Source organism: Poecilia latipinna, unplaced genomic scaffold (assembly GCF_001443285.1).
Source record: "Poecilia latipinna isolate Pla-1442-1.1 unplaced genomic scaffold, P_latipinna-1.0 Scaffold728, whole genome shotgun sequence".
NCBI classification, from domain to species: Eukaryota; Metazoa; Chordata; class Actinopteri; order Cyprinodontiformes; family Poeciliidae; genus Poecilia; species Poecilia latipinna.
Window position 1 is genome coordinate 74,397 of NW_015113344.1, and position 26,415 is coordinate 100,811.

The 26,415-nt window shown below is 41.1% G+C and overlaps 1 protein-coding gene across 1 annotated transcript in view; it reads left to right on the plus strand.

Annotated features, from left to right (window-relative positions):
• Positions 1–6,023: 6,023 nt before the first annotated feature.
• The window catches only part of LOC106955340 (GDNF family receptor alpha-4-like), a 182,784-nt gene continuing 162,392 nt past the window's right edge, over positions 6,024–26,415 (plus strand). Inside the window, exon 1 of the mRNA XM_015045459.1 lies at positions 6,024–6,751. Within this exon, the coding sequence (XP_014900945.1) occupies positions 6,709–6,751 (43 nt within the window). The 5' untranslated portion in view covers positions 6,024–6,708. The remainder of the gene's footprint in view (positions 6,752–26,415) is intronic.

The following is a 26,415-nucleotide window of genomic DNA, read 5'->3' on the forward strand; positions in this document are numbered from 1 at the left end:
AAGGAGATAAGGTGAGTCATTATGACATCCCTTCAATAATACAGCGTAAATGAAAGAGTTTATGTTGTTACTACTGAGAATGTAATTAAAGTATAGCTTGATCTCATGCAATGTGTCCTTAAGGAAATAAACTAATTACAATTTCCACAGAGCACTGCGTATATTCACCAGGGTTGTACGGCTGTTGTGTTTCAATTCACTGAGTCTCTGCAGACGATTAAAATCTTGCGTCGCGATCCAGACGCTTGTTTGTGAGATCGGAGTCTGTCACACCGACACGTTTTGAAACCAGATTTGAGGGTAATACGTTTCGGTAGTGACGGACCCCAGAACCAATACATCAGAGCAAAGCAAAGATCAGACCGAGGGTCCCGACCTTGACGTCATTCTCAGAACTACGCTTTCAAATGTGGACCATGAATATTACAGACAGGATTGGTGAACATGGGGAATCTCAAGGTCAGTTGAACTTGCACCAGTAACAATCTTGACACTGAGCCATCAGGTCCAGTTTATTTATGGGGGAATTTTTCTGCCATAATTTGAGAGCACGCATTTTCAGTCTGAAAGCAGGATTTCATGTCTTTTGTCTACTTGTGCTTGTGCTTACATTTCAAGTTGTAACACGGCTGGTTCTGTGGATCCATTTTCTCTGGTTGGGTGAACAAACTCCTGCCTAAGATCAGAAGCTGTTAGCGATCAGTAGCACACTGCTGGCAGATATTTAGTAACACACAGCAGAAAGTTGACGTCATTGTTTCTCTCTACATCCAACGGGTGGCGCAGGAAACAAATGCACCCGGTACAACACTTTCGTTCTATTGGCTGAGAGGTTGCCAGGCAACGGTACTTTTTTGTCCCAAGCAGAGCAGAAAATGATTGCTTGGAAATGTGAGCAGAGAGGTTTGCAAGCGGAGATTTGCTCCGAGCAGAAACAGGTTTTGAGAGCGAGGAGAAAGGCCTGAGAAAGCACAGAGAATATTTTGAAAGAGAGCAGAAGTTTTGAGCACAAGCATCACAAGTTTTGAAAAGAAAGACATCAAGTCCTGCTTTCAAACTAAAAAGGTAAGCAAACATATTAAAAGTTTTGAGAACAAAAGACAGGAAATCCTGCTTTCAGACTGAAAACATGTGCTCTCGAATTATGGCAGAAAAATTCTCCCCACATTTATTTGCATCTCTTGCTACGGCAGCACCCTTCTAAAAAAAAAAAAAAAAAAAAACAGACAATTGTTGTTAACCTCCTCCAGATTTGCAACACAAATATGAACTGGAAAACTGAACTCCCACTAACCCCCTAGGAGTTCCACTGCTCCACAGCTAGCATGAAACCCACACCATACTTTGAGAAAAAAAAAAAAAAAACATTATACAGCTGATCTGTTAAATTTAGACATCTAATTTTAATGTAGTCAAACTCACTTAGGGACACTTTATTAGTAGGTTGGACCCATATTTCCATTCAGAATTGCCTTATTTCTTCACAGATTGAATTCAACAAGGTGTAAGAAACGTTACTCAGAGGCTTCGGTAAACACTGGCATGTAGCAGCTCCAGGATTGTCGGCTTCACATCGGTTACATGAATCCTTTGTACAACCACATCAAAAAGATGCTCCATTAGGATGAGATGTGACTGTGAACGTTATCAGACTGCAGCAAACTTATTGTCATATTCAAAAAATAAGCGCGAGATAGTTGACATCAAGTTGGGAGAAGCCATCAGATCATCCAGAAAATCTGGTGACATGATTGTTAATATTCAGGTGGTGCGACGTTTAAAAATATTTAGACTTAGTTATTGCCCATGCCAATGCATGGGCAATGCAAGCAGGGTGGAACCACGCCTCTATGTCGTCTACAACCCAATCCGACCAAACCGTCTCAATGCTGCAGCTGAATTACAGACTCATTAGGCCGGGCAACACTTTTCCAATCTGTAATCACAACGGTCTGATTCTGATCAGCCTGTAACAAGCGGGAAGGAGCAGCTGTCTGTGTGGTCTTCAGCTGCCGCACCCCATCTGCTAACTGGTTTGATGATGTGTTGTGCGTTGAGATTGTATTCAGCATTAAAAGGAGTAATCATAGCTGATGCGCCTCCTCTAAATGTGTGAAGTGGCTCAGGGTGCGTTCACTACCCGCCCTGTTTAGTCCACTTTAACCCAATTCTAGTTCGATTGCCTGGAATGTCCGGTGCGTTTGATGAGGTGTGAATTCACAATCGAACTCGATCAAAAAACAAGCAAACTGTGGTTTGTGTAGAAACCTCGACTTCGGTTCAGTTGAAGTGAATTCTGAGGCGGTTTGAATGCATATGTGAATGCCAAGCGGACCAGAGACTGCTCGAAAAGCAGGAAGTGGACTGCAGCACAGGGCATTCTGGGTAAATACAACCAAAATAAACATGTCTAGCGTTAGCAGGCAAAATGGTTAAACTTTTACCAGAGACAAAGAAGAAATTTTACAACCGCTAAAATCTGACACTGCTCCATTTTGGTTTATATTTTGTGAAGAAGGAAGTTGTGCTCAGTGTCTTCAGAGCTTTTCACTTGGGGTGAGCAGGTTTGTCAAAGGGTTTGGTTCGTTTAACACAGTGCAGTGTAAAAGCGAAAAGTAGAAACTGAAAATGTTACAAATGTTGCAATTTTGCTCCCCAATCACACCGATACCCCCAGACCATCAGGTGTGGGAGTATCGGTTAAACTCCGCCTTTCTTTTGCTTTCTGATTCTCAGTTTGAACTTCAGCAATTTGCCTTCTTCACATCTAGACGCCAACATGGATCGATTTGCTGCCAAGTCATCCTCTGGTTCACTATTTATGCTAAACTATAGAACAGCTGCACCTAATAAAATGTTGAGCAAGAGCATTTGTCCTTACAAATAAGACTAAGAGTTTAGCCTCGGGTTACTGCTCAGGAAACAGCCACTAAACACTGCATAACCGACATTAAACTCATAATTGAGTTACAGAAAAAGCTATTTTGTGAGAAACATAGCAAGAGGACGTCAATATGTGCAAGACAGAGAGAGAGAGAGAAAGAGAAAGAGAGAGTGACAGACTGAGACACACTAAGAGTGAAAAGAATGGCAGCAAACAGAAGAGCTGCACTGCAGTCAGCCTTGGGTTATTATCCTGTAACTGTAACTCCGTTGCCCAGCCAGACTTTGTTTGTGCAGAAGGGCCTTGGAAGCTGTTCCAGCATCTGATTCAGCTCCGTCCTCGCTCAATAGCAGGACTACAAAGTGACTCCATTGCGAATGTTGAGTCGCACTGAATTGGCTGGATTGTGTAGGTGGTGCAGCACCAGTTCTCTCACATTCCCCCCCATCCTCTCCCTTCGCCCCCCACGTCTCTTCTTCACCCTCTAAATTCTCTCCGTGTGTCTCTGTGAGGCCGTGAATCTGCAGAGATATGCTGAAAATTCTAATGAAAAGAAACAAGGCAGGGGATGGTGTTAAACGGAATACATTAAATAAATTAACACCTCATGGGGAGCGAAAGCCTCTTCAAGGCTGACACGCCAGACACGTGTCGCATATTGTCTCCCGGGCTGTGACATCAGAGTGGCAAATGCTCTAAAAGCCAAAAGAAAAAGAGAGAGGGATGGATGCAGGAGCTATTTCTCCCCGAACAAGAATGAGACTCAAAGACTCAGATATGGCAATCAATGTGGGGGGGTTTTGGCACACGATGCACATTTGGAGTAGCTCGCAGGAAGGTAGGGTTGAGGTGAGATGAACTTTGGCGTACAATGTTCTGAAATCCCGAGTAAGGATTGTATCGTCCTCTCCTGCTGTGGAAAGTTTGCCCAACAGCAAGGCGGTGAGGTTCGCCGTTGCTGCAGAGGAGCTTCTCAGGTTATCTGATTCTGGACCACCGCCAAGGTACAAACACCCAAACCTTGGACTCCGTTGCTATTTTTTCTCTTCTTGAGTCTACACAGTGCAAGAAGAAGTTCCAAAAATGTGCCTAAAAGTCTTCTCGCACATCAGCTGCCTTGCCAAGCACAGCAGATTGAGACAAAGTAGTGCACAGTTCTGAAACGGAAAGAAAATTAGACATGAGTCTAAATTTCTCGTTTGTATTTGTGAAAGACCTCATAATGTTAAAATTATTGATTTATCCATGCAAATCATTTCAGTCAGGTGTTTCACTCTCTTCAGTGACCAAAGATGCAGAATGCTCCACCCTTAAATGTTTATTTAGACGATTAAATAAAAAATGCATGCCACTTTTGACTTTTCTAGACGCCGAAAGTCACGCTTCCACTGAATCAAACGTTTTACTCTCCATCTTGTCCTGGTCTGTGCTTGTCTGTGTTGGCATCTGGAGGAGTGTTTAAATATGATGCTGGCTTTAGAGACTATGTTTGTAACCCTAAAGTAATTGAAAGCATCCTCAGGGCCGCAGAGAAAACTCCACGGATATAAAGACGGTGAAAGACACAGTTGGGCTTTTCAGTGGAGAAATCGACGACAAAGGCAGGCTGTGAGGAATTCTTCAGTCGGCACTGGAGGACAAATCCACCCAGATACGTCTCACCACCCGCAGACTCTCTACTCTCAGCCCTCCCACTGTTTTAGCAACCAGATTCTCAGAGTCCCAGTGTCCCCACGTTCCTTTTGAAAAGACTAGATGGCTTAAAAGAGGTTTGTGATGTCTCAGGCTTTTTATTATTATTATTTTTTTATTTAGAAAAAATAGGTGTCAATTTTCTTATATTTCTTATAGTGGCATTTTTATTTCTTCTTTTTCACCAACTGCACAAGCAAGCATTCAGTTAAAAGTGTCAACGAGAAGCTGTAAAACTACCAAGAAAAGGCTTCGAGAAGGGAAAACAACTCCCAACGGGGCAACTGCTCAAAATTTAATTTGTCAGCTGCGAGAGCTTAACAGCTTGAAAGAAAATTCAGACTCTGACCGAAACATAAAAAGTAACGTCAGAACCGAACACGCAAAAAGCAGCTGTCGGCGCACTTGACTCCAAGCAAATGCGCCTTGACGCGACGCAATGCGCGGCGCGGCTTCTCCCGGATCTAAGCCGGGATGTTCTGGGCGCGTGGAGCAGAAGATGAGGGAAAAAGTGGGTTACATCTCAAAATAATCACAGTAAGGATTGCCTAATGCGTCAATCACTGCTGCTGTCCCAAAAACCCAGATGAAAATAGATTACTCTTGGTTTTGTTTTGAAAGGAGAGCGTGAGGCCGCTCTGTAGACGGTGTCGGCTTTAGGTTTACATCCCTGCAGAATTGACGTGACGATGGTTTTGGACTACCAAAGAGGCATACGAGTTGCACTTTTGCGCTTGAGGTGGAATTTGATGAATGATACAAACAGGAACTCTGTGCAAATTTAATGCTGATTTCCTCTAATCTATTCAGACAAAAACCCAAATAAACCTAAAGTACAAACTTATGTGATGTACCTTTCTTGAAGTTGAGGTATTATGTATTCTCTAGGCACACAGTATCACTTTGCAGCAAAATTAATAAATAAATCTTTGACAGATTCTCACATTACTGTGATATTTAGCAAGGTCAAAATGCATCAAGAAGTTATTGAAAAACAGTCCAGATTCCAGACAATGCCACTGTAGCGCCTGAACAGGTCATGCTAACAGATGAGGCTCTTTATGGTGACACAGACATAATGTCTGCTTCCTCAAACATCAATACAAATCATGAATTCTTCCATTTTACTACAAGGTTTTTTTTGTCTTTTTTTTTTAAGAAGGTGACCCCCCCCAACATCTCCACTATGAGGTGAAAGAGCAGATGAACTGTACCCACACCCTCCTGTACAGGCTATGCACCATTTTCCAGTTTTGTTATTTCCATTTTATGGCTGTTTGAAATAGGCTATCGATTTCACTTGCCCTATTTCAACTCTTTGGCCAGGATTGGATTTTTTTCCATCCAGTTTTTTTTTTTATCATTATTATTTTATTTTTTCTATTTTAAAGGGGGCGGGCTTCCCCCCCCCCCCCCCCCACACACACACACACACACCCAGCAGCGAGGATCACACGGGCTGCCTCTCAGGTCGGAAACGCAAAAGAAGAAGAAGGAGAAGAAGAAGAAGAAGAAGAAGAAGAAGAAGGAGAAGAAGAAGAAGAGGGGGGAAATCGGAGAAAAAAACCGACGTGCCAGTGATTCAGTGATTCATCCGCAGTTTCCAGGCTGCGCGCAGGTGAAGGCGCAGATGAGAGCAAACAGCCGCTCGGGACGGATCGTCTGAAGCAGTCAGGGATGTTCAATAGGCGCAAGATTTGAAACGACATATAATTTTTAAAATATATATATTTCTTATTTATATATTCCCAGCATCTTTGTTGTGAATTTCGGAGCTACAATCGCTTTCCAGACAGGAAATAAAAAAACGAGAAAAAAGTTTGACTTCTTTAAAGAAAAAAAACAAAAAAAAGAAAAGATGCTGCTCAGCTCCGCTGCTGTTTTTTCACGCACTGCTGTGGATTTCAGCGTCAGCGTAAGTGGCCAGTCATCACTTGAGAAATAGCTGCGATTCTTTCGCTCTTTAATTTCGGTGCCAATTACAGCAGAAGGAGGGGAGCCCTGTTTTTTTATTTTCATTTTTATTATTCCTATTATTCTTTTTTTTTTTTTTTTTTAATTACTATTATCCTCATCGCGGCGCAACGCCTGTCTCCTTGGCCGGGATTTGCATCCATCTGAATCGCTCCGTTATGGACTTCCTCGGACTGTACTTTCTTCATCTGGCTCTCATCGGTAAGTTGGAGCGAAAGCGGCCGAACTTGTGCGGGATGAATGCGGGGAGCTGCGGGGAGCTGCGGGGATGCTCGCTGCAGAGCGGCGGGCTGTCTGACCTGTTTTTCGGTCTCGTCTTCGCGCTCATTACGGAGCTTTTGGCGGCGTCCTTATATATCCGGGCGCATAAAGTTCGATGCAGGATTTCCCTGCAGAATCAGCCGCCAGTGAAGGTATTTAACAGAGAGGGAAGAAAATTAACAAACAAAAAAAATCTGAACACAACCTGCTGTGTGTCCGACTGACGCGCAGTTTGAGAGGCTTTATTTCCCCACTAAGTTGCATTCAGGACACGATTCTCTGCGCGAATTAGGAGGAAAACTGCATTTTTTTAATTTTTGTGTTGGATTTCGACATACAAGTGGAGATAAGTGTGTGTCAAAGTGTCGCTGTGTGTGCGTGCGCGCGCGCATGTATGTTGGTAAAGCGCGTGATGTGAGGTGCGTGTGTGCACCTGCCTCTGCAGGTGATTTTGGTTTACTGAGCAGAGCTGTGCGCAGCAGAGAGACAGAGGAGAAAAATGCTGCCTGAGCCAGGGGCGGCTCCAGAAAGTTTGAAAATGGGCGGTCCTGGTGGCGGGCCCCACTGATCGTTTAGGCAGGTGTGTGTGTGTGTGGGGGGGGGGAGGGGGATGAAAATTCATCTCAACTACTGGTGCATCTAAATAAACAAGAATGTCATGAAAAAGTTTGTTGTTGCTTCAGTAATCACAGATTTTTCTTTTCTTTTTGTTTATTAAGAAACCGACCATAACTATAAGTCGATCCCCTAAACATATGAAAATATATGCAGGGGAAAAATTCCGTTATGTAATCCTAAAAGTTTTTTATTTGAAAATGTGAATATTACAGTCAAGAAATGATTCAAAAGTTACTTTTAGTTCAAAAGTGCAGTACTTTAGCTGTTACATGCCTACACAATCACTGGATTAATCATCTGATCATTCTGAAAGCAGGTGACTGTATTTAAGAATAACAATGGAAAGTCAAGTGGAAGGAAAAAAATATAGGACAAAAAGGTCATTAGAGACTAGCCAGGGCTGCTTCTGAGCCAGAGAAAACATTAAAAAGCAACTTACAGGAGAAAAAGAACTGGACCCAGTACAGAAAAGCTTTCTTTTTTGTTTTTTCAAATTCAGTTAAAATTTTGTTCCTCATTTGAAAATCAAGATCCCAAAATGTGGAGGAAAAGTGGAGAGGCATTTAGTACGAGTTTCAGAGATCCAGACGGAGTCGAATCCCGTCCACCTCCACACCCTGCAGCGCCTGACTGCGCCCTCTGCTGGCCAGTTGGAACAACCACAGAGTCACTGAGCTTAGCTGCTGGGCCCAGGGTCCCAACTGAATTACTGGACGTTTGTCAAGCAGGAGATGAGAGACACCTGAGTCAAAAATGCAGATGAGCTGAAGTCCTCTGTTAAGAAACCAAGGCAACGAGCTGAGCCCCTCCGTCTAATGGATTCAAAAGGAACCCAAGCCAAGTTTGCAGGTGCATGTTCTACCCACAACAGGGACGAATATTTTTGAGATGAAGTTTTACGTTTTGGTCGTTTTATTTAAATGTTCCAAATGTGTGAGAAACTGAACTCAGGGTTTCCATCAGCTGTGATAAAGATGATACTTTTATGTAACATTTGATAGAAAATGTATTTTTGTATGATATCCAATAATTTTTTGAGGTGTTGCTGTAAGCAAGGGGCCAGGTGTCCTACAGTCAAACTGAAATGTGTTTTCCAGGCACATTGTGCCATTTTATAGCACTATGCTGTTTATATCAAATATGCCTTAAAAGAAACTTGACTTTGTAATTTAATGCCTTGAAATTGAGCCTCTGTCGCTTTAAGAAGCTCCTGCTCTTTCTGAAGCTCCACCTTCAGGAAGTCATCACAACATGGCTCCTCTGTTAATCCTTTAACGACATTTTTACCAGTGTTACACTGAGATGTAGCTCCTGCAGAGGCACCGTTCCACCAGGTGTTAGCTAATTGCTGCTGGCTAGTCTGAAGGAGCTAAGTGGGGAAGGACTGCTTTGTGAGGCAGAATCTCTGAAGTTTGAATACTGAAGATCAAAGGAGGAGTTTCGTCCTTGATGCTCGTCCTCTGCTCTGGGGTGGCTGGGTCCAACCAGGCGTTTTGCACAGATCAATCGTTGCCACGGAAAATTAAAGGGTTTCTCAAACATTCATGAAAGACTCAAAGTAACACTCCGGGTCTGATTTTGATGAGGAAACAACATTATAACATGAAGAAAGCTCAAAAAAGTGCTGCCCCTTTAGCCGGAGAATGAATAAATAAATGCTGCAACTCACTGACTTGTCCTCCCATGTCCTAATTTTAGGTTCCTAAATAAAAGAGGTTGGGTATGAAAACATGAAGGCCAGCTCTGCCCCCCCTCTAGCCGCCCCTCCCTCGGCTGGCGCCCCTGGCATCTGCACACATGCTCCATGTTTGTGTCCACACAAGAGGCTTTAGAGAACACACCACTGAAAGTTGTGTCCACAAGCAAATCAAACACCGAGTTCATTAGCAGTGACCACAGGCGGACACACACACAAGCACACACACACACAGACACGCGCACACACTTGTCATTACACCTCACTCTGCCCTATTTCCGACACCCGCGTTGTTCCTGGCTTGTCAAATTAATACGTTCTATGAGCTCTGATTTATTTCCCCACCCGACTTTCCCAGCGCCAAAATCTGCAAACGTTCTCCTCGGGAGAAATAAACCTTCCTGCAGAGCGGCGGCTTCTGCAACCCAGATGTACAGATGGGTGATGGAGGGGTGGGGGTGGGGTGCAGTGGGGGTTGGATTTGAAAGATTTATAGCCTAAACGATGACAGCTCTGCATCTCAGACTCCATTTCCCTCTGGTGCAGCTGTGATTTGATTTGAGCGTTGCTGTTAAGGCAACACCAGGGTGCTCTGAAGAGACGCACCTTCCCATACATGTGGGGTGGGGGGTGGGAGGGGAAATGTGACCCTAACCATCCCCCGCACTTCCAGTCCTCCCCCTCTTTCACATTGCATGTAAGACACAGTCCCCCCCATGCTCAGCTGTCAGTCAGGACACAAGTGGAAACAGTCACTTCCTGTCTCTTCTTTGCAGATTTTCTCACCTTGTCAGTGAGGTGGGGGGCTCGGGGGGTTATGTGTTGAAAATGTTGAGAGCGTACCTGTGGGGGCGCCATGATCCTGTCTATCAGAGATCAAAGCACTTACAGGAAACCTTAGCCTGAAGGTTGCCAGAAAAAATGGTCAGATTGAGAGCAAAGATGTTCTGCAGATAGAGACGTGCGGCTCTACAAGTCGGTGGGGTTAACCGAGCATTAAACGCCGCCCGCCGTATTGACCGTCCCGCCTAATGAACGTCTTCCTCTGGTGGTTCGTTGAGTTGATGTATGCGAGATTGGCTCGTTGCAGCCGCACATCATTAGCTCGTACGGCTCGGCTCTTACCGAGGGAATGCGTACGCGCATGTGCATTCTTCGGATTTCATTTAGCACATTTAGGCCTCGGCGAGCGTCTGCCCGCACGCACAGCCCTCGCTGCGCTGCAGTCGTTACCGCAATTGGTTCTGTCTTTTCCTCTTTTTGTGGCGCGTCAAGAGATTCAGACGTTTAGCCGTTTTGTAAATGGCAACGATGCCAGTGGATGATCGGAAGTGACGCATCAGGACTTGGCAGCAGCTGAGTTCAGGGATGGTGATGGAAGAAATGCGAGGATGAGGGAATGAGGATGCATCTTTTCTTCTTCCACATCAGGTGTGTGTGTGTGTGGGGGGGGCGAGGGGGGGATTACAGAGAAAATGGTTGGAGTTGCAGTGAGACCCAAAGTATCAAGTCAAGTTTATTGGTATAGCACATCAGCAACAAGGCAGATCAAAGCGATTTACACCATAAAGACAGGAACTACCAGACAAGCAGTAAATGTTACATTTTGTCAAATGCCATCATCAATGTCATCAACATGTTGATCAATGTTCACTTACTACTAATCAAAGGCAGGGTTTAGCTTTCATTTAAAGGAACTCTCAGCGTTTTGGTTGTTTTGCAGTTTTCTGGAAGTTTGTTCTGGAAGCTGAAAACTGCTTGTCCATGATTGGTTCTGGTTCTGGGGATGCAGAACAGAACCAGAACCAGAATCTGACAGGTCTGGAAGGTTGATACAACAGCAGCAGATCTTTAAGGTATGGTGGTGCGAAGGCGTTCAGCATCATCATCGTCACAGTTTGAGATTTATGAAACCGTTGATTTAGTCATGACCTTAAAATGGAGCAACTTGGAATTAGACGAGTATAAAAATTTTCCAAAAAGTTTCTTGTCAAACTTGACTCAAGGTTTGTAACCATTTACATAATCTGCAAAGTAAAAGAAAAAGTAGAGAGTTTGAGACAGTAGTCTCAAATAAATTTGATCTAGTGAACCCAATACCATACTTTTTTTTCATACATGTAACCTTACAAAATTTAGTGTTTTGGTGCTAAGCTGTTCAGTGATTTACACACAGAATCATTTTAAAGTTTATTCTCTGAGCTGCAGGGAAGCAGTTGGACGGCTTTTACAAATGGATGCTCCGTCTTCCTGGTACTAGTAGAAACACCAGCAGCAGGTGTCACATTTAATGCGACAGACCAAAACAAAGCAGTGCATAGTTGAGAAGCGAAATGTATAAACAGAGTTAGAATTTTCGTTTTGGAAACCAACATCTCAGGAACTTGTGCTTCCGTTACCTCAGATAATGTTTAAAAAAATACAGTGCAGGAAAATAAATTGCAGTAAACAACACAACTGTCAGTAATAAACAACATAAATCTGGCATTTATGGAAATAAAGAAGAACGATGTTCTGTCCTCCAAGAGCGGAGATAAGGTCTGTAGATGTTAGCTTATCAGTCACTGTTTTCTCTCTTATTCATGTCTCCTGTTTCCATTACAAACACTTACTCACCACTTAAGCAGAAATGGTTGAGAAAATATGTTAACCACTATTACTTAACATTTGCTAAGAGGAATCTGCTAAAATCAGGAACAAACCTATCAAACTGAAAGTTAGCTACAAATCTCGGATCTCCAGTTTTACGTTTTTACTTTTTTTATATCTCTGTGTTTTGGCTGCGCAACGAAGTTTTCACAATTTCCATTCTGGCTTCATATTTATTGCATTAATACTTTGATGTAGCTGGTGTTGCATGGTTTTATACACCAGAGGTTAAATTGAAATCATTTAAAAGCTTTAGAAATGCCAGACCATCTGGAATGTGAAGCCCTGGAACTGACAGCAGAGAGACTTCTCTACCGGCAGCATCTCTCCGCCAACGATGCAGAACAGATATGCTCCTGGTTACTGCATTGTGGTAATCATGCAAACAAAATCCAGCAGAAAGAGGAATTAGAGCATATTTAATAAACGTCACTGGTAAAGTGATTCATGCCTCAGGAATAGCTCTCAGCGGTTTTTTGGTGAGTGGCATGAAATGAGATTAAACGTTTCTGATAGCGCAACATCCGAGAACATCTTCTGCCCGGGACTGCACAGTTTGAGTTCAGGTGATGGATCGGATTTATTCCGCGTGCCTCGTTCCGTCTCCGCGTCTCTGCAGTTTGAGAAAAGTGAATTTCCAATAAAACTCACTTTTTTTTGTTCTTTTTTTCCCCAGTTTTTGCTATCAGGAACTATACTGCTGTCACTTTGAAGGAGTTGTCATTTCGCACATATGCTCTGCAAAAAAAAAAAAAAGTCTTCTTGGCCAAAACGGTCTGTTTTGCATATTATGTTTTTCATTAAGTGGTTAAAAAAATAATTTCCGTCAGCCAAAACTGCTGTTTAGAGCCGATGCCAAGCAAAACTAAACGGCGTCCAACTCCAGCAACCTGCCAAGTGGTTGGAACATCCCAGAATATTCTGTGTGCTATTAATAGTAAGAACCACTCGGTACAAAAAAAAAAAAAAAAAAAAAAAACAGAACGGCATTAAAACCATGGTCAAGTAAACATACTGTAATCTCAGCACCGATACATCAACATCTATAGTTAAAAGGTTAAAATTGTAAACTTAAGTCTCGTCATGGTTTGACATTAAACTGTCTTAGAATGTTGAAATTGTATTTTCTAAAAAAATTAAAAAAATAAAAAAATCATTTGGGAAATAATTTCTTAACATTAATGAGTTGAAAATGAAATCAGATTCACTTGAATACATAGTTAATACCCAATTAAACAAACTGAATAATCTATAAGTTATGTAATAGGAACTGATTCCAACAGCATCAGTTTACTATATATTTAACCTTCTTTCTCTATTTATTTCTATTTTTACTTTATTTTGTTCTGCTTAAACTTAGCAAATTGATTGCAGGTCATGGTTGAGTTAAAGGTCAAAGTTCACTGTTTTCTATCTTGCCTTTGTGCATCAAAAACATATTTTACGTGATTCTTGCCATAAATTAGTGAAGCAAATGTTACAGAACATTAACTCCTGTCATGTGTGAAGTATGTGTGTTGATATTCGAACATTGTTTTGCATGTATTGGTCTGAAGGGAGTCTAATTTACTCTCCTGCTTCAGGAGGGAATTTGTTACTTTATCTATAATAATATTGTCTATTTTTTTCCTCTGAATCTGAGAATCATCTGACCATCTGGGTCTTCAGGGCTCTGAAGATGTTTATGTTGATGTTTTTTGAGATCCCCATTAGCATCAGCAGCATGCTGCGTCTGCTGTTCTTCCTGGTGTCAGCTTACATAAAGGCTGCTTACATTTACAAAAAAATCATGTTACCCGGATTTCAGTTTCAGATGGGGAAATAGTTTAGATTTCTCTTACATAATAATAAAATATACGTTCATTTAAGTTGTAGTCTACTCTGTCTCATTCCAGAGGTTTCCAAACTTTTTGTCCTGAGGGTCAAAACTGGCAAATTTAAACTAGACACAATAAACTATATATATTTTTTGCATGTTTCAATTAAACATACAAAAATTAGTTTAGTGTTATTTTTCTTTTTTTTTTATTATTTGTTTGTTTTATCTTCTTGAAAATAAACAAAAAAAATTTAAATAAAATCCATCAATCTTAATGACCAGAAACATTAAAAAGGCTTTTCTTCCAAAAGGCTCTTTGAAAGATAAAACAGAAAATGTATACATTTGTGGGGTCGTCTGTTTTCCATTTTATTGGACAAATTACATCATTGATCTTGTCTTGTGGTGAGGGGGACGATCGAAATCATTTCAAGGGGAACGCCTGGCCCCCGGGCCACTCTTTGGACACCTCTGTCTTTTTCTATAATACTCTGAACATCAGAGTGCATTAGCTTAAACTAGCGTCACATCCTGGCAGAGTGAAGCAGAGTCCAACTGCATGGCGTAAGAATGTCTCCAAGTGGTCAAGCTATTGAATTAATCAGAATTTAGGTCAAGCTGCCTTCAGGTGGAGCCACTTTAAGCACTCTGAATGGCTTTCGCTAATGAAGGAATTTTCGTTATCGCAGACAAAGCGTCCGCATAGAGTAAACTGATGTATATGCAGGAATATAAGGTGACTTGGTCGTGATGTTTATGCTGCAAATATTTTCAACATTGTCAAAAATTGTAGCAGCCTGGCTTAATTGGGCAGAATACTGTAGCATATCGTGTACGCTACAGTATCATAGGTGATGACTTGGGCTCCGTTAGGTTCAGTGTTCTGTGAGAAAATGATCACTTTGATACATCCCGTTAAGCAGTTTGGCTACATGCATCTGGAATTAAAAAATGGATCTTTGTTATCCAGATTTCAGTCCAAGCTCATACCTGTAGAAAATTAAAACTAAGCTGACCAAATGAGCTTCAAATTCAAAAGCAAATTAGCTAGATAGAAAAATGGCAAATTTTCAATTGAGGAGATTTTTTTGTTTCCCCACTAAGATTTGAGGTTCTTCACATAGCAAGTTTAAGCAAAAAAAAAAAAAAGAACTTCCAAATCACAGAAACAGAGGCTACAATATATTGACAGAAAACATTTGCTTGTTAAATCTTTGCCTAATTGGTCTCCCAGAAACAATAAGCGGAGCCGTTATGCGCGTTCAAAAAAAGGCCGATCAGATTTGGCCTTGAAGCAAAGCATTTTCAATAATTTCCCGGCATATTTTCATATTGTACTCGGATGGAAAACTACATGACGGCGTTTAATCAAAGCTTCTTCTTCTTTTTTTTTTTGACAGTTTCTCGCTCACAGTTTATTAAAGCAAAAGGAAATATAATGTAATTAAACGAAAACACTTTATCTACAACGATCCAACCAGTGCTATTGAAAGGTTATAATTAGAGATGTTCCGACGTCTATTTCTCTTTTTAAAGCTCCAGAATAAAAAAATATTATAACAGCACTCAGTACGGCTTTTATAGCCTTTCTGACGCGAGTGGTCATTACTTATTTATATTAGGAGCAGAAGCGTCCCTGTTATCAGGGTTTTGATAGAGGCTAAGCCTACACTTAAAGCCCCAGTGGTACTGAATGAGTGGGGTTCTTGTTTAGTCCACTTAGTAAACAAATGTTTTTGTCCTGCACGAGCCCAAACCGACATTTCTGATAAGGAATGTATGCGTTACATGAGGACTTCGCTCCTGGGAGATGGAGATGGGTTACCGTTTACAATGAGGTGGAAGCTAAGGGTCAAAAGCGCACGCGCGTTCGATGGCATGCTAAAATCACAGCGCTATCTAGTGGCCTGGCATGACAACTACAGCTGATATCTGAAAATACCTGCAGTTTCTAGGCAGCGGTACGTGTAAACGTACACCGAGGCTTTGTCACGAGACCGCTTACATTTGTCAGGGCTGGACTGTTTAATGTAGATTTTTTCTCTCAGAGGACTTTTCTGTCAGTTTCTGTGAGTAGAGTCAGTTGAGGCAACGGGTAACTAGCTGCTAATATACCCTTGCTAGCTAACTAGGTAGCTTTTTCCTCCATCCTGAGTAAGTGCAAATTTATTGGCAGTAGACTGGACATCGCCATTGGCTCACTTCTATTGCCAATCCATAAAAGGTTAAGGTTGTAGAGAGACAGTTTCTTAAGTTGTAAATTTTATTCAGGGCGACATAAGAGAGGGCTTAAAACGTCCTAAAGTTGACTTGCTAAAACCTGCAGATACAGAGCTGAATGAACAGTAGACATGTCTTGACGTCATCGAAAACAAACGGATCATTAGCTGCATTTTTCCATTAATCATATTTGCGCAATTTGACATTTGGAAAATACATTTTTACTCAATGGAAATATGACTATTTTGGAAACATTCATTTTTCAATAAAAAGTTTTGGACTTGGTATGAGGTGATTTTTGGCCAAAATTTATTTCGTAAAACTGCAATGGAAACACTTTTATACGAGTCACATGACCAACAACTGAATGTAGCTGTAGGCGCAAACCATAAAGAAGAATGAGAATGATGGCGTGGCGTGTTTTTAGTGACTTATGTGAACAAATCTATTCACATAGGATTTTAATTGCATTTTTTATTCAATAGCAACATCACAATTGCGAAATTGTTCTTTTTTGTTATTAGCGGAACACTGACCAAGTTTTGCGCACATCTGTAATGGAAACACAGCTTTAGACAGCTGTTGAAAATGGCTGACATACAGACTGTTCTTCCCGTAGATACTAGCCAGCTAGATCAGCGTCGTCAGGACAACCTGGCATTGCATAGAAATGCTGTGTTTACCAACAGGAGGAAAAAATTAGACGTTGGTCACCGACTGATGTCTCTGTGCTTTTCCAGTTATAAATACTGCAGCTTTAATTATGTTTAAATGCGGACAGCTTCAAACTGTGGAAGCCATTTTACGTTGGGCAGGTATTACAGTTTATGGGGAAAGTGAAAGAAAATCCTCAGACCACAAAGTTTAGCTCCACACCTAATTAACTCTCGCGCACCGTCGACCAGCTTAACCCGCTCTCCCTCTCGCATTCAGGCGAGCCGAGTGGCCTCCAGCGCAGCTGAACCCCGCTCCTTCTGTTGCCGTCAGCAGTTATTTAGCCTAATCACCATGTGTTACACGAAAAGGCATAATTTCGCTTCTTGCACATTTGGTAACCTTGAATTTTGACAGATAACATTAGGGGCGTTCGCAAGCATGCACTTTATGCATTTATTCAAACAAATAAGACGCCTCCTTCACACTCCCTCGGAAAATGTTTAATTCATGCTCATCCCTCTCTTACATCAGCTCCCCGTAGCAGGTGCGGCATCGCATTGCTTCGTGATACTTACCCCTGCGCCTTTGCGCTCTTCAGACAGAGCGAATATTGTCAGGGAATTAGAGGAGCAAACATGGAAGAGAGGGGTGGATGCAAAGAAGATGTGTGACAGTTTGAGGTGGTTTTCTTTTTCGATGCGACACTGAAGGTGTCACGGGCTTTAAAGTTGGAGGAGATGTATATCCTCTGCAGAGTGGCACACCCCGACTCCACTGCTCTTTGGATCACGGTTGTGTCGGCTTAATTTTAAGCCTGAAATTTACTGTCAGCCCTTTTAGAATCCACTTTAGTGTTTGTGATTGTTGTCAGTGTGGGAAATATATGTTGCTCCAGATCCCTAAAAAAAAGGAGATAATAGGATATTTGTCACGAGTCTGCTCCCTGGATCTTCACTTTACTGATAGATTTACTCCACTGAATCTACAGTGTGGGTCAGAAGTTTACATACATCATGGTGAATAAGGTAATGTTAGTACTCTTTGTTTGAAGTGTAATTTAAACCAATCTTTTGATAGAATAGAGTGATAATATAGAACACAACTTTATAAAGTTTTAACATTGGTGGACAAATTTGACTTTAATGTGATTTTTTTTTCTCAATATTCAACATACAGGCTCAAAAATGTACCTAAAAAATCACTACTGAAGCATTACTGGACTGAACAGCTGCCCAAAGCCAAATGGCAAGATAAAAACCTTTCACCTTCAATACCTAACTGGTTGATAGTTGGTGACAACAGTCTGTCAGACGGACAATGATCCCCTACATACGTACAACTTGAGTTTTAGAATTTAAAGCATGTCTTTAAAGGATAAAATTACATTTCTGGAATGTATCCGATCTTTCCTGGCCATCGCCAAGAGAACCCTGACATTGATTTCCTGTTTTAGAGTTGTAGTCCGCATGTACAGGTCTGTAGTTTGCCAATGAGGAAGTGAGCGAAGCCATTTAGTCCGTTTTCCAAATATAGAGCAAGTAAAGTCGGGCCAAGAGAAATGTTTAATAATTTTTATGCCTGTGCTCGGCACTTCTCTCTTCGCAGTGGAGGTTAGTTGTTTAAAGCACACAAAATTACCTGCATGCTTCATAAAGTAGCTTCCTTCAGGGACGAAGGCATTTTACCAACGTCTCAACTAAACGATTGGGTAAAATCAGATACAATCGTTTAAAACTTCAACAGATTTCACGACTCCAACAAATAATAGTTTCTCACGAGCAAAGAGTCCAGACGCTCTGTACGAAGCCAAGCGTAGAACAAGAGGCTGGTCATTACCAGGCTAGATCCAACCTGTTGAAAACTCTACAATGAACTGCTTGAAAGGAGAGTTTGTGGCAAGAAGACAACAGATTTAAAACCATTTCTGATTGGACGAGTTGTCAAATATTCATAAAATCATACCATGTTCTTGCTTTTTCCCAAATAGCAGTCAGATGCATGTATATATTTGGGTGTGTATGTATAGTTTTGACCCTATTTGTATCACGGACCATTTGCAAAAAATTCAAATTCGTTCATCGAATTCTTGCATTTTTAGTTGTACCATCATTCCAACCTGTAAAAAGGTTCAAATAAAAGCCAAATATTAATATTACATTATAATAATGTTAGACAGGGACTGTATTTTTTCCTTTATATTGATTTAATCTGTCAACTGTCTGCTCTTTAAGACAATACTTAGAGGAAACAAGGTGATGTTAAAGCCATCACGACTCAGATAAGTGAAGCACAAATTTCAATTGCTTCTGGTGAATTTCATTGGTGACATTTATAGCCGGCTGTACTGCTGCTTTTCCCCACTGCCAGGACGAGTAACAGTGCATGCAAAAAAGCACAAAAAAAAAGAGAAAGAAAGAGCAGAAGGGTGTAATTATAGGCCATCGGCAGTGAAGAAAAGAGTAAAATTGAGGCTCAAAGATGGAGATAAACATGCCCTGTGACAGAGGGAAGCAAACTAATGCTGGCAGGGAGAATTTTGTGGAGAGGGGGGAGGACTGAAATGACAGTGCTCCTTATTATGTTAAAACCCAGTCATTTTCACCGGCTTTTGTTGAGGGACGATTATGCCACAGAGACAATTACCCTACCCTTGCCACGCTGAAAGGATATGGCATTTACCGCCACTGTATTCCATCGCAAGACATTTAACTTCGTAATAAAAAAAAAATAAAAAAAAGGGCTGCAAGATGGTCCGGGCCTGATTGTGAGAGAGCCTAAAAGGCTTGCAATTAATCAGAGAAAGAAAAAGTTTTGTGAGTGGCGGGGATGGTCGTGTCAAGTTGACTTGACAAAGGGAACGAGAGGCGGTGATGAAACGAGTCGGGCGAAACTTCAAGACCCTTCATCGAGCGCCGCGGCTGCTTGAAGCCACAAGTGTGTCTGCTGGTGAAGAAGGGACTTTCGGGGGACCTTCGTCGTCTCGTCGCGACTGCTGCAAACCATTATTCAGGCCCGTACATTAAAGGCTCTTATTATTCCACCATTCTGTTGAGAGTGGTGCTCTACATAATTTGACATGATCCTGTGCATTAATCACACGCGGCTCCTGTGCTGGTCTGAGTAACCAAGATTATTTCTTTCTCACTTAGAATCTATTTGAAGCCATTTTAAACTCTAAACCTCCTTAGAACTTATGCTAGGTATTGATTAGGGGTGTAATAATATACATATGTCATGGTTCAGTGAGGCATCATGAACTGAAACATAAAAACACCTTTGTTGCCAAGGAGACGCTAAGGTAAGTATGCAAGAAACTGTGTATTAAAGAATCCATAGCTTGCTTAGAACATTCCAGTCCAGGTTTAACTTATCTATTGCAGTTTTTTATGGTTGTCTTGGTTACCGTGTGGCCTCCTGCCGCTTCGCAGGTCCTTAACAAATGTTCGTTCTCAGTCTATTTAAGGTTCGCAGGTTTTTATATTCACGCAAACTTCACGATAACATAGTTCTTTGTGCCGAAACATTTGTTTCATATAAAACTCCAAACGTCAACCAAACAATTTAAATCCCAATACCTTATTGTTTGTTTGTTGTTTGTGCACCTACAAACCTCTGTGTTTCTTCGAATACAGTGAACACTGTTGTGGTTCAAATGCATTACGTGAATGCACGCAGACCGGAGACCGCTCTAAAAGCTCTAAATGCAGGGCATTCTGGGTAAATAGGACCAAAACAAACAGAGTTTAGTGCTACAGCAGGAGAAATGGCTCGTTTACCAAAGACAAAACAGGAATCCTACAACTGCTGAAATCTGATGCTACTCCATTTCGTCTACATTTTGTGAAGAAAGAAGTTGCCCTCAGTGTCTTCTTCAATGTGGAGCTTTTTGTGGCGTTTCCTTCAGTGGTTCGTGGTGCAGCGCCACCACAGGTGAGGAGGTGAACAAGTCTTTTCAATTAGTTTGGTCCGTTGGACACAAGGCAGTGGGAAAGTGAAATGCACCAAATGAAAATGTGCAGTTTTTAGCACAGCGTGGACTAATGAATGTTTCTTTGCTGAAGTCATCAGCAAAGCGGTGTTAGTGTGGTGAACATAAAGCGGCAGCTAAACTGCAAAAGCAACAGGATTTTATTTTACAAAGCCCCACTCTTCCAGGGATGCAGCAGCCAGCTCTAGCTTTGTAATTATGCATTAAATTACAAGATATAGTAACCCGTTCTCAGATGTGGAGCTTATCAGAGACTGGTGTTGTCTCCAGCGCTAAAATGACACTCTGTTCCAAGGCAAGACAAAAAGAATCGAGTACATGGGACCGAAAAGCAAAGTTTAGCGAGAGGAAGGACAAGGACATCCCAGAGCTCTGGGGTGCACAGCAGATAGCAGACGTGGCCTTTGCTGTCGATGCGACGGCACTAATGAATGAACTAAATACTGAGCTAGAAGGCAAGGGCCTCTTTGCACCCGAAATATACAGCCTGGTGATGGCTTTCATGAGAAAGTTACAGCTTCTTTCAAGTCAATTAGAGGGCAAAATTCTCACTCATGCCAACACAGCAGGATGTCACACTATTAGATATGTTTGCCTCTCTGTTAGTTATCAGTGTGAATTACTGCTGCCGTGCTATGTGAAGTTGATTAAATGTTGCCAAAACCGAGATCGCTAAACATTTTGTGAATTAAATACAATCTGTAAAGACTACATCTCTATAGCTAGCTAGCTAGGATAGATAGATAAAGGCAGTGATTTTGATTAATTAATTATAAGGATTTTAACATGATTAATTTTTTCACCTGGAACCTTTGTATTTGCATGTTTCTGGTACGCTCGTAAATCCGATGCACGGCTGAGACAGACAATAGTGATGGACGACAAAGCTGCTCCTCTCGGTCTGCTGGTTGGTAATATTTGCTTTAAAAAAAACGAGCAGACTCGATGCTGGAAAATACTATTGTTGTGTTCAAGTTGTGCTAAAAGGAGCTAGCCTGTCAGCCAAGCTATTCAAACCTGAAGTAGCATCTCAAAGCTAACGCTAACGTCAGCGTCCACAGTATACATTTGTGAAGCAGTATTTTTTTAAAGAAGCTTCCTGAAACACTTGAGAGCTGAATGGATTCTAATAAGCCTGACCCAATAAGCAATAAATCAATTTATTGCATGATAAATTAAAATGACCTTGATAATTACCATTCTGATTGATAATTTTTGAAGGCCAGTTTTATTTACAGAGAGAGTCTATCGTTTCTGCTATGTGTGGTTTTCATTTCCATTTTATTTATTGTTTTTAACTTGTCTGGTTTTATTTTCTTGTTTTGTAATTGTGTTAAATGTTCTTTACAAATTAAGGTTCTTTGAGAATTTGAGAGAGCAAACTTGCATTATTATGCAGTTTTCAATAAATAATATAATCGTTTATCGCAATTATTTTAGGGACAATTTATCATCCAGGAAGTTTGTTATTGTGACAGGCCTTGGTGTCATAGTGCTTTACACCAATCTGATGAGTCAGTAACCTAAACAACAGATTAAAAACAAGAAATACTGTTGTTGCTGAGCGGATATATCCATTTATTCAATAATGTAACAGAAATTAGTTTTTCAATTGAAGATTTTGCTTATTTTATATATAAATGGTTTGATAAAAATGCAAACAATTGCAATTAATTGATTACGGACGCCACAATTAGCTATCAGACATTTTAATCAAGTCCCACCACCTGTCTTCAGTTTTTCTGAGATCAAAGTTGCTAACCCGTTACCTTCAGCAGCCTGGCACAGCGATTCAAGATTTTATAGTAAAATGAAAACACTAGAGGGAATCTATTGAAGCCAAGAGATAATTCAGAATTCAAAAATACCGTATCTTAAAACACTGGCACCCATTTAGGTCAGGTCATTTTAAAGGACTAGTTCTTCCACTTGCCTAATTTTTCCCCTATAAACTCCCAGAAAATGAGAACAGAGCGTACCATCTGGAGCTCGGCTCAGAAGCGAGATGACATGCCTCCTTTTCACAGGAGCCCAGGAACAGGGGAGCTAATTGGGCTCTAATCAGTCACCGCGGCTCCTCGCGAGGTGCCGTTCCGCTCAGTCTGGTAGGATAGAAATAGAGGAGCCGTGTGAAATCAAGATTCAGGAATGGGGTTCAGGGCCAGGTTGTCAGCTGACTGGAGCGACGGGAGGCAGAGGAAGCCTGGGGATGTGTACGAGCGGGCCAAATCGCCGCGGGCGATCCGTCCAGACGCTCTGAGATATGTGCCAAGTAGCGTTTACATGAGCTAATGAAAGATTTCTCAGCTTAGTGCTTTTAAACTGTTTTCACTTTGTATTCTGCTGTGGCTACTTTTTTTTTATTTTACTTTTCCTTTGTGTTAACATGTCACCCATAAACGGCCAGGAACAAGCTAGAAAGGAACAAGCTAGAAAGGAACAAGCTAGAAAGGAACAAGCTAGAAAGTATTTGTCGAACATTTTCCTGCTTACTTTACGAGTACCTATGATTCTATTTCTGTTGAATCTACTGTGGAGGTTTTCATTTAAAATGCATGTCGTATTTAGTGCCACAGGTGGTTATGTGTTCTCTATGACCCTGTTTGTTCTCAACCATATCATTACATCTTGTGAATAACAGCGTTTCCCTAACACGCAGGACATTTGGAGCTATACACTCGAGTGGGAGGATGCGTTCCAGAGAAGGGGGGTTTTATGCATCATCTGTGGGTTGTTTCTCCATATACATGCAATTTAAAGCATGGCTGTCGAAAGGGTTGAAGTATTAGCGCGTCAGATGTATAATCATTTCTAGAACAGGAAGCCGCAATAAAGGTAATTGTCTCGGAGACGTTTGTGGAAATTAAAACCCGGCAGTGAAGTTTGTGGCGCTGAAGGTTGCTGAGCAAACATTCGGTTCGGAGATGACGCGATTTTTTTCTATGTGTCCGCACATTAGTCTCAAAGCAGAGGATGCAAACGTCGTCATGGTAGTCATTTACTCCTGACTGAAAAATGTTGATGCACCTGTGAAAATACAGAAAAAATTAGACAGGCCACGTATATTAAAAAAAAGAAAAAATAATAATATAGAGGCATAAAAATTCATTGGGTGAAGAGTAAACTGTTTGCAGGTGATTATGTATGAGGAACAAAAAAATTATTCACCCCCTTAAACAGAAGTATAATTACAGAAATAACTACATGATGAGATGTTTTCTCTCTGTAGAGCATGCTGACAGCTTCTACTATTTTTATTTTTCTTTCTTGCAGGAAAAACAAACTCAGCTGTTCTGAAAGTCGCAGTGTTTGACAGGTTGCTTGACTGTTGTTAAAATGGGACAGTGAAATGGACGTGTTAGATGTTGACCGTGTGTTAGAATGCTCTGTTGAAGTCTTTAACGTTTTGTCAGGCTACAACCACAAACTTCAATGTATATCATTATGTGATAGACCAACAGAGAGCAGTGCATTATTGGTCTTTTCTTGTCCTGCTAGGAGGCAAACGTTCACTCCGTTCTGAAGCGTCTAACAGGTTTTCTTCCCGGGGTTGCCCTGTATTTAGTTTCATCCATCAACTCTGACTGGCTTCCCTTTATCTGCTAATGAAAACACAGCGCGACCATGCTTCTTCAGCTGTGGGGATGATGCGTTCAGGGGCACGCGCATGTTTAGTTCTGAGCCACACACAGCGATTATGAACTTAGTCTTACATTTGAGTTGAACAGGCTTGTGGCAAACTAATGGCAACATCTCTGAGGCGTGGATCTCCATTGCCGGCTTCATATTCTTGTAGATGTGCCATATTTTGAGATGATGGATTGAATGACGTTCTGATACTCTGCTTTAAACTCTGCAGCATCTTTTTGATCCTGCATGCACACCCGTTGTCATAGCAACTGACTGACAACAGCTTCACTCGTGTATCAGGTTTCAACACCAACAAAACACGCAAACACCTTCCACACAAAGAACAGAGCACTCAGTCCGTTAGAGGATTGTTTCAGGCTTGATGTTTGTTTTGTGATTATTGATGAATGACTGCCTGAACACAACGGTGGTTGATTAGCCAATTTAACCACCTGCTCTACTGACAATCTGTCTGGAAGGTGGCATGCGGTTTGCGCTTTTGTTTCGTTACCTGAACCACAGCACACCCAATTCTGCAGCACATGTTCATGTTAAGATCGTCAGAGTCAAAGCTAGCATAACTGACCCACTGACGTCTCCCTCGCTAATTTTTTTAAATTAAACCTTTTCCTAACCTGTGAAATGTAATGTAGTACCTTGGTATCTAGTTGTCCTAGTGTGACAATTATCAGTGAAGCATTGTTCCTTTTTCTTTTATATATTTAAGATTTAGGATGTTATCTTGACAGCTAAAAACAGTGGCAGTCATCAATGGTGAGCAGATTTTTGTACGTGTGATGTCTCGTTGCAGTGTGTCTACATTTCAAAACCATGTCCATTTTTTTTTTTTACTTTTCACAGTTTTGCATTACTTTGTGTTGTTCTATCACATAAAATCCAAAGCCAACACATCGAAGTCTGCGGCCGTAATCTGACAAAACATAGAAATGTTCGAGGGATGTGAATACTTTTGCAAGCCAGTGCGTTACTGCATATTGACTAAAGATGAAAATGAAGACCAAGAACAAAAACCCAAACCTAATCTTACGGCATTCAACTTTTCACATACACCATCCCTTTCTCTTTAGAGACAGCCTTTAGAATTAATCGCACAATTATGTGTAAGGCAGGGAAGCTAAGTAACACGGGAAAGAATGTAAATATAATTCTGTGGCAGTGAAAGATACAAAGTGGTCTAATTAAATCCCTTTCGATGTGAATTTAATTTCCCCAGGCCTCATGGCATCCTGTCAGTGACAGGAGAGCCTCCTCTCTTTGTCTCCTTCTCAGCAAATTGCAATTAGGGAGTGGGTGTATCTTGGCATGCTAGTCAATCACAGTTAAAGCTTGCATTTAAGAGATGAAAGTGGCAGTATATTGACTTCAGTCCTTCCAATGGACTGTGCATTGAAAGCAATGGACAGTTAACAGTGATATCGATTCTTGCTTTATATGCTTGTTTTGTGTTTAGAAACTGGCCATGGAGTTTCTTAAATATTGATATACTCCACAAGCTCTTTGCGCTTGAGCAAAATCTCCGGTCAGTCAATCTGTTGCCATGGTTTTTGTGTCATTTGACAACACAAAGACTGTTCCTTTTTCTATCACTGATCATTGTGCTATGAGAAACTGCTAACTAGGCGCTTTCAGGCTTTCATCTAGTTTATTAAGCAGCCTCAAGATTAAATGGGAAATGGGAGCAGCAGCAAAAGTAAATTCTCCTGTGGAAAAGGAGCAAAAACACCAACAAGCTTCTCATGTGGAACCCTGAAAATAAGTTAGACAACCACAAATTCTTTAACAAACCACTTACAGGGTTCCTACACATCTTTTATGCAGACTTTTTACACTTTTCCCAAACAAAAAACAAACAAAAAAAATCATAAATCATATTTGGTCATTTTGTACAGGAGTGTTTAACTGCCGGAGGTAGGAAATGAATGCAGGAGCAGAATCTCGTTAAAACGTCAAACTTTGGTGAGCTATAAAACTTTCAGAAAGGAAAAAAGTTCCTCTTGTTAAGATTTATATTCAAAATAAACACATAATACCCAAATATATTCTTGTTTAATTAAAAAGATCATAACAGTAAGACGGCGACGACTCCTGGAATTGTCTGAGTTTCAAAACTTTGAAATTTATGACTTTTGAAACTCCAAGTTTTTTCTACCAAATTTGCGACTTTTTAAACTCAGAAATTTCCTTTCAATGAGTCAATGAGTTGAGTCCTCATTTTGTTCCATCTATAATGGCCCTAATACACGTTTGTACTGGACTGTAGTTTTAAACAATTGGATCTGATTTTACCCAATCGCTAACATTTGGCA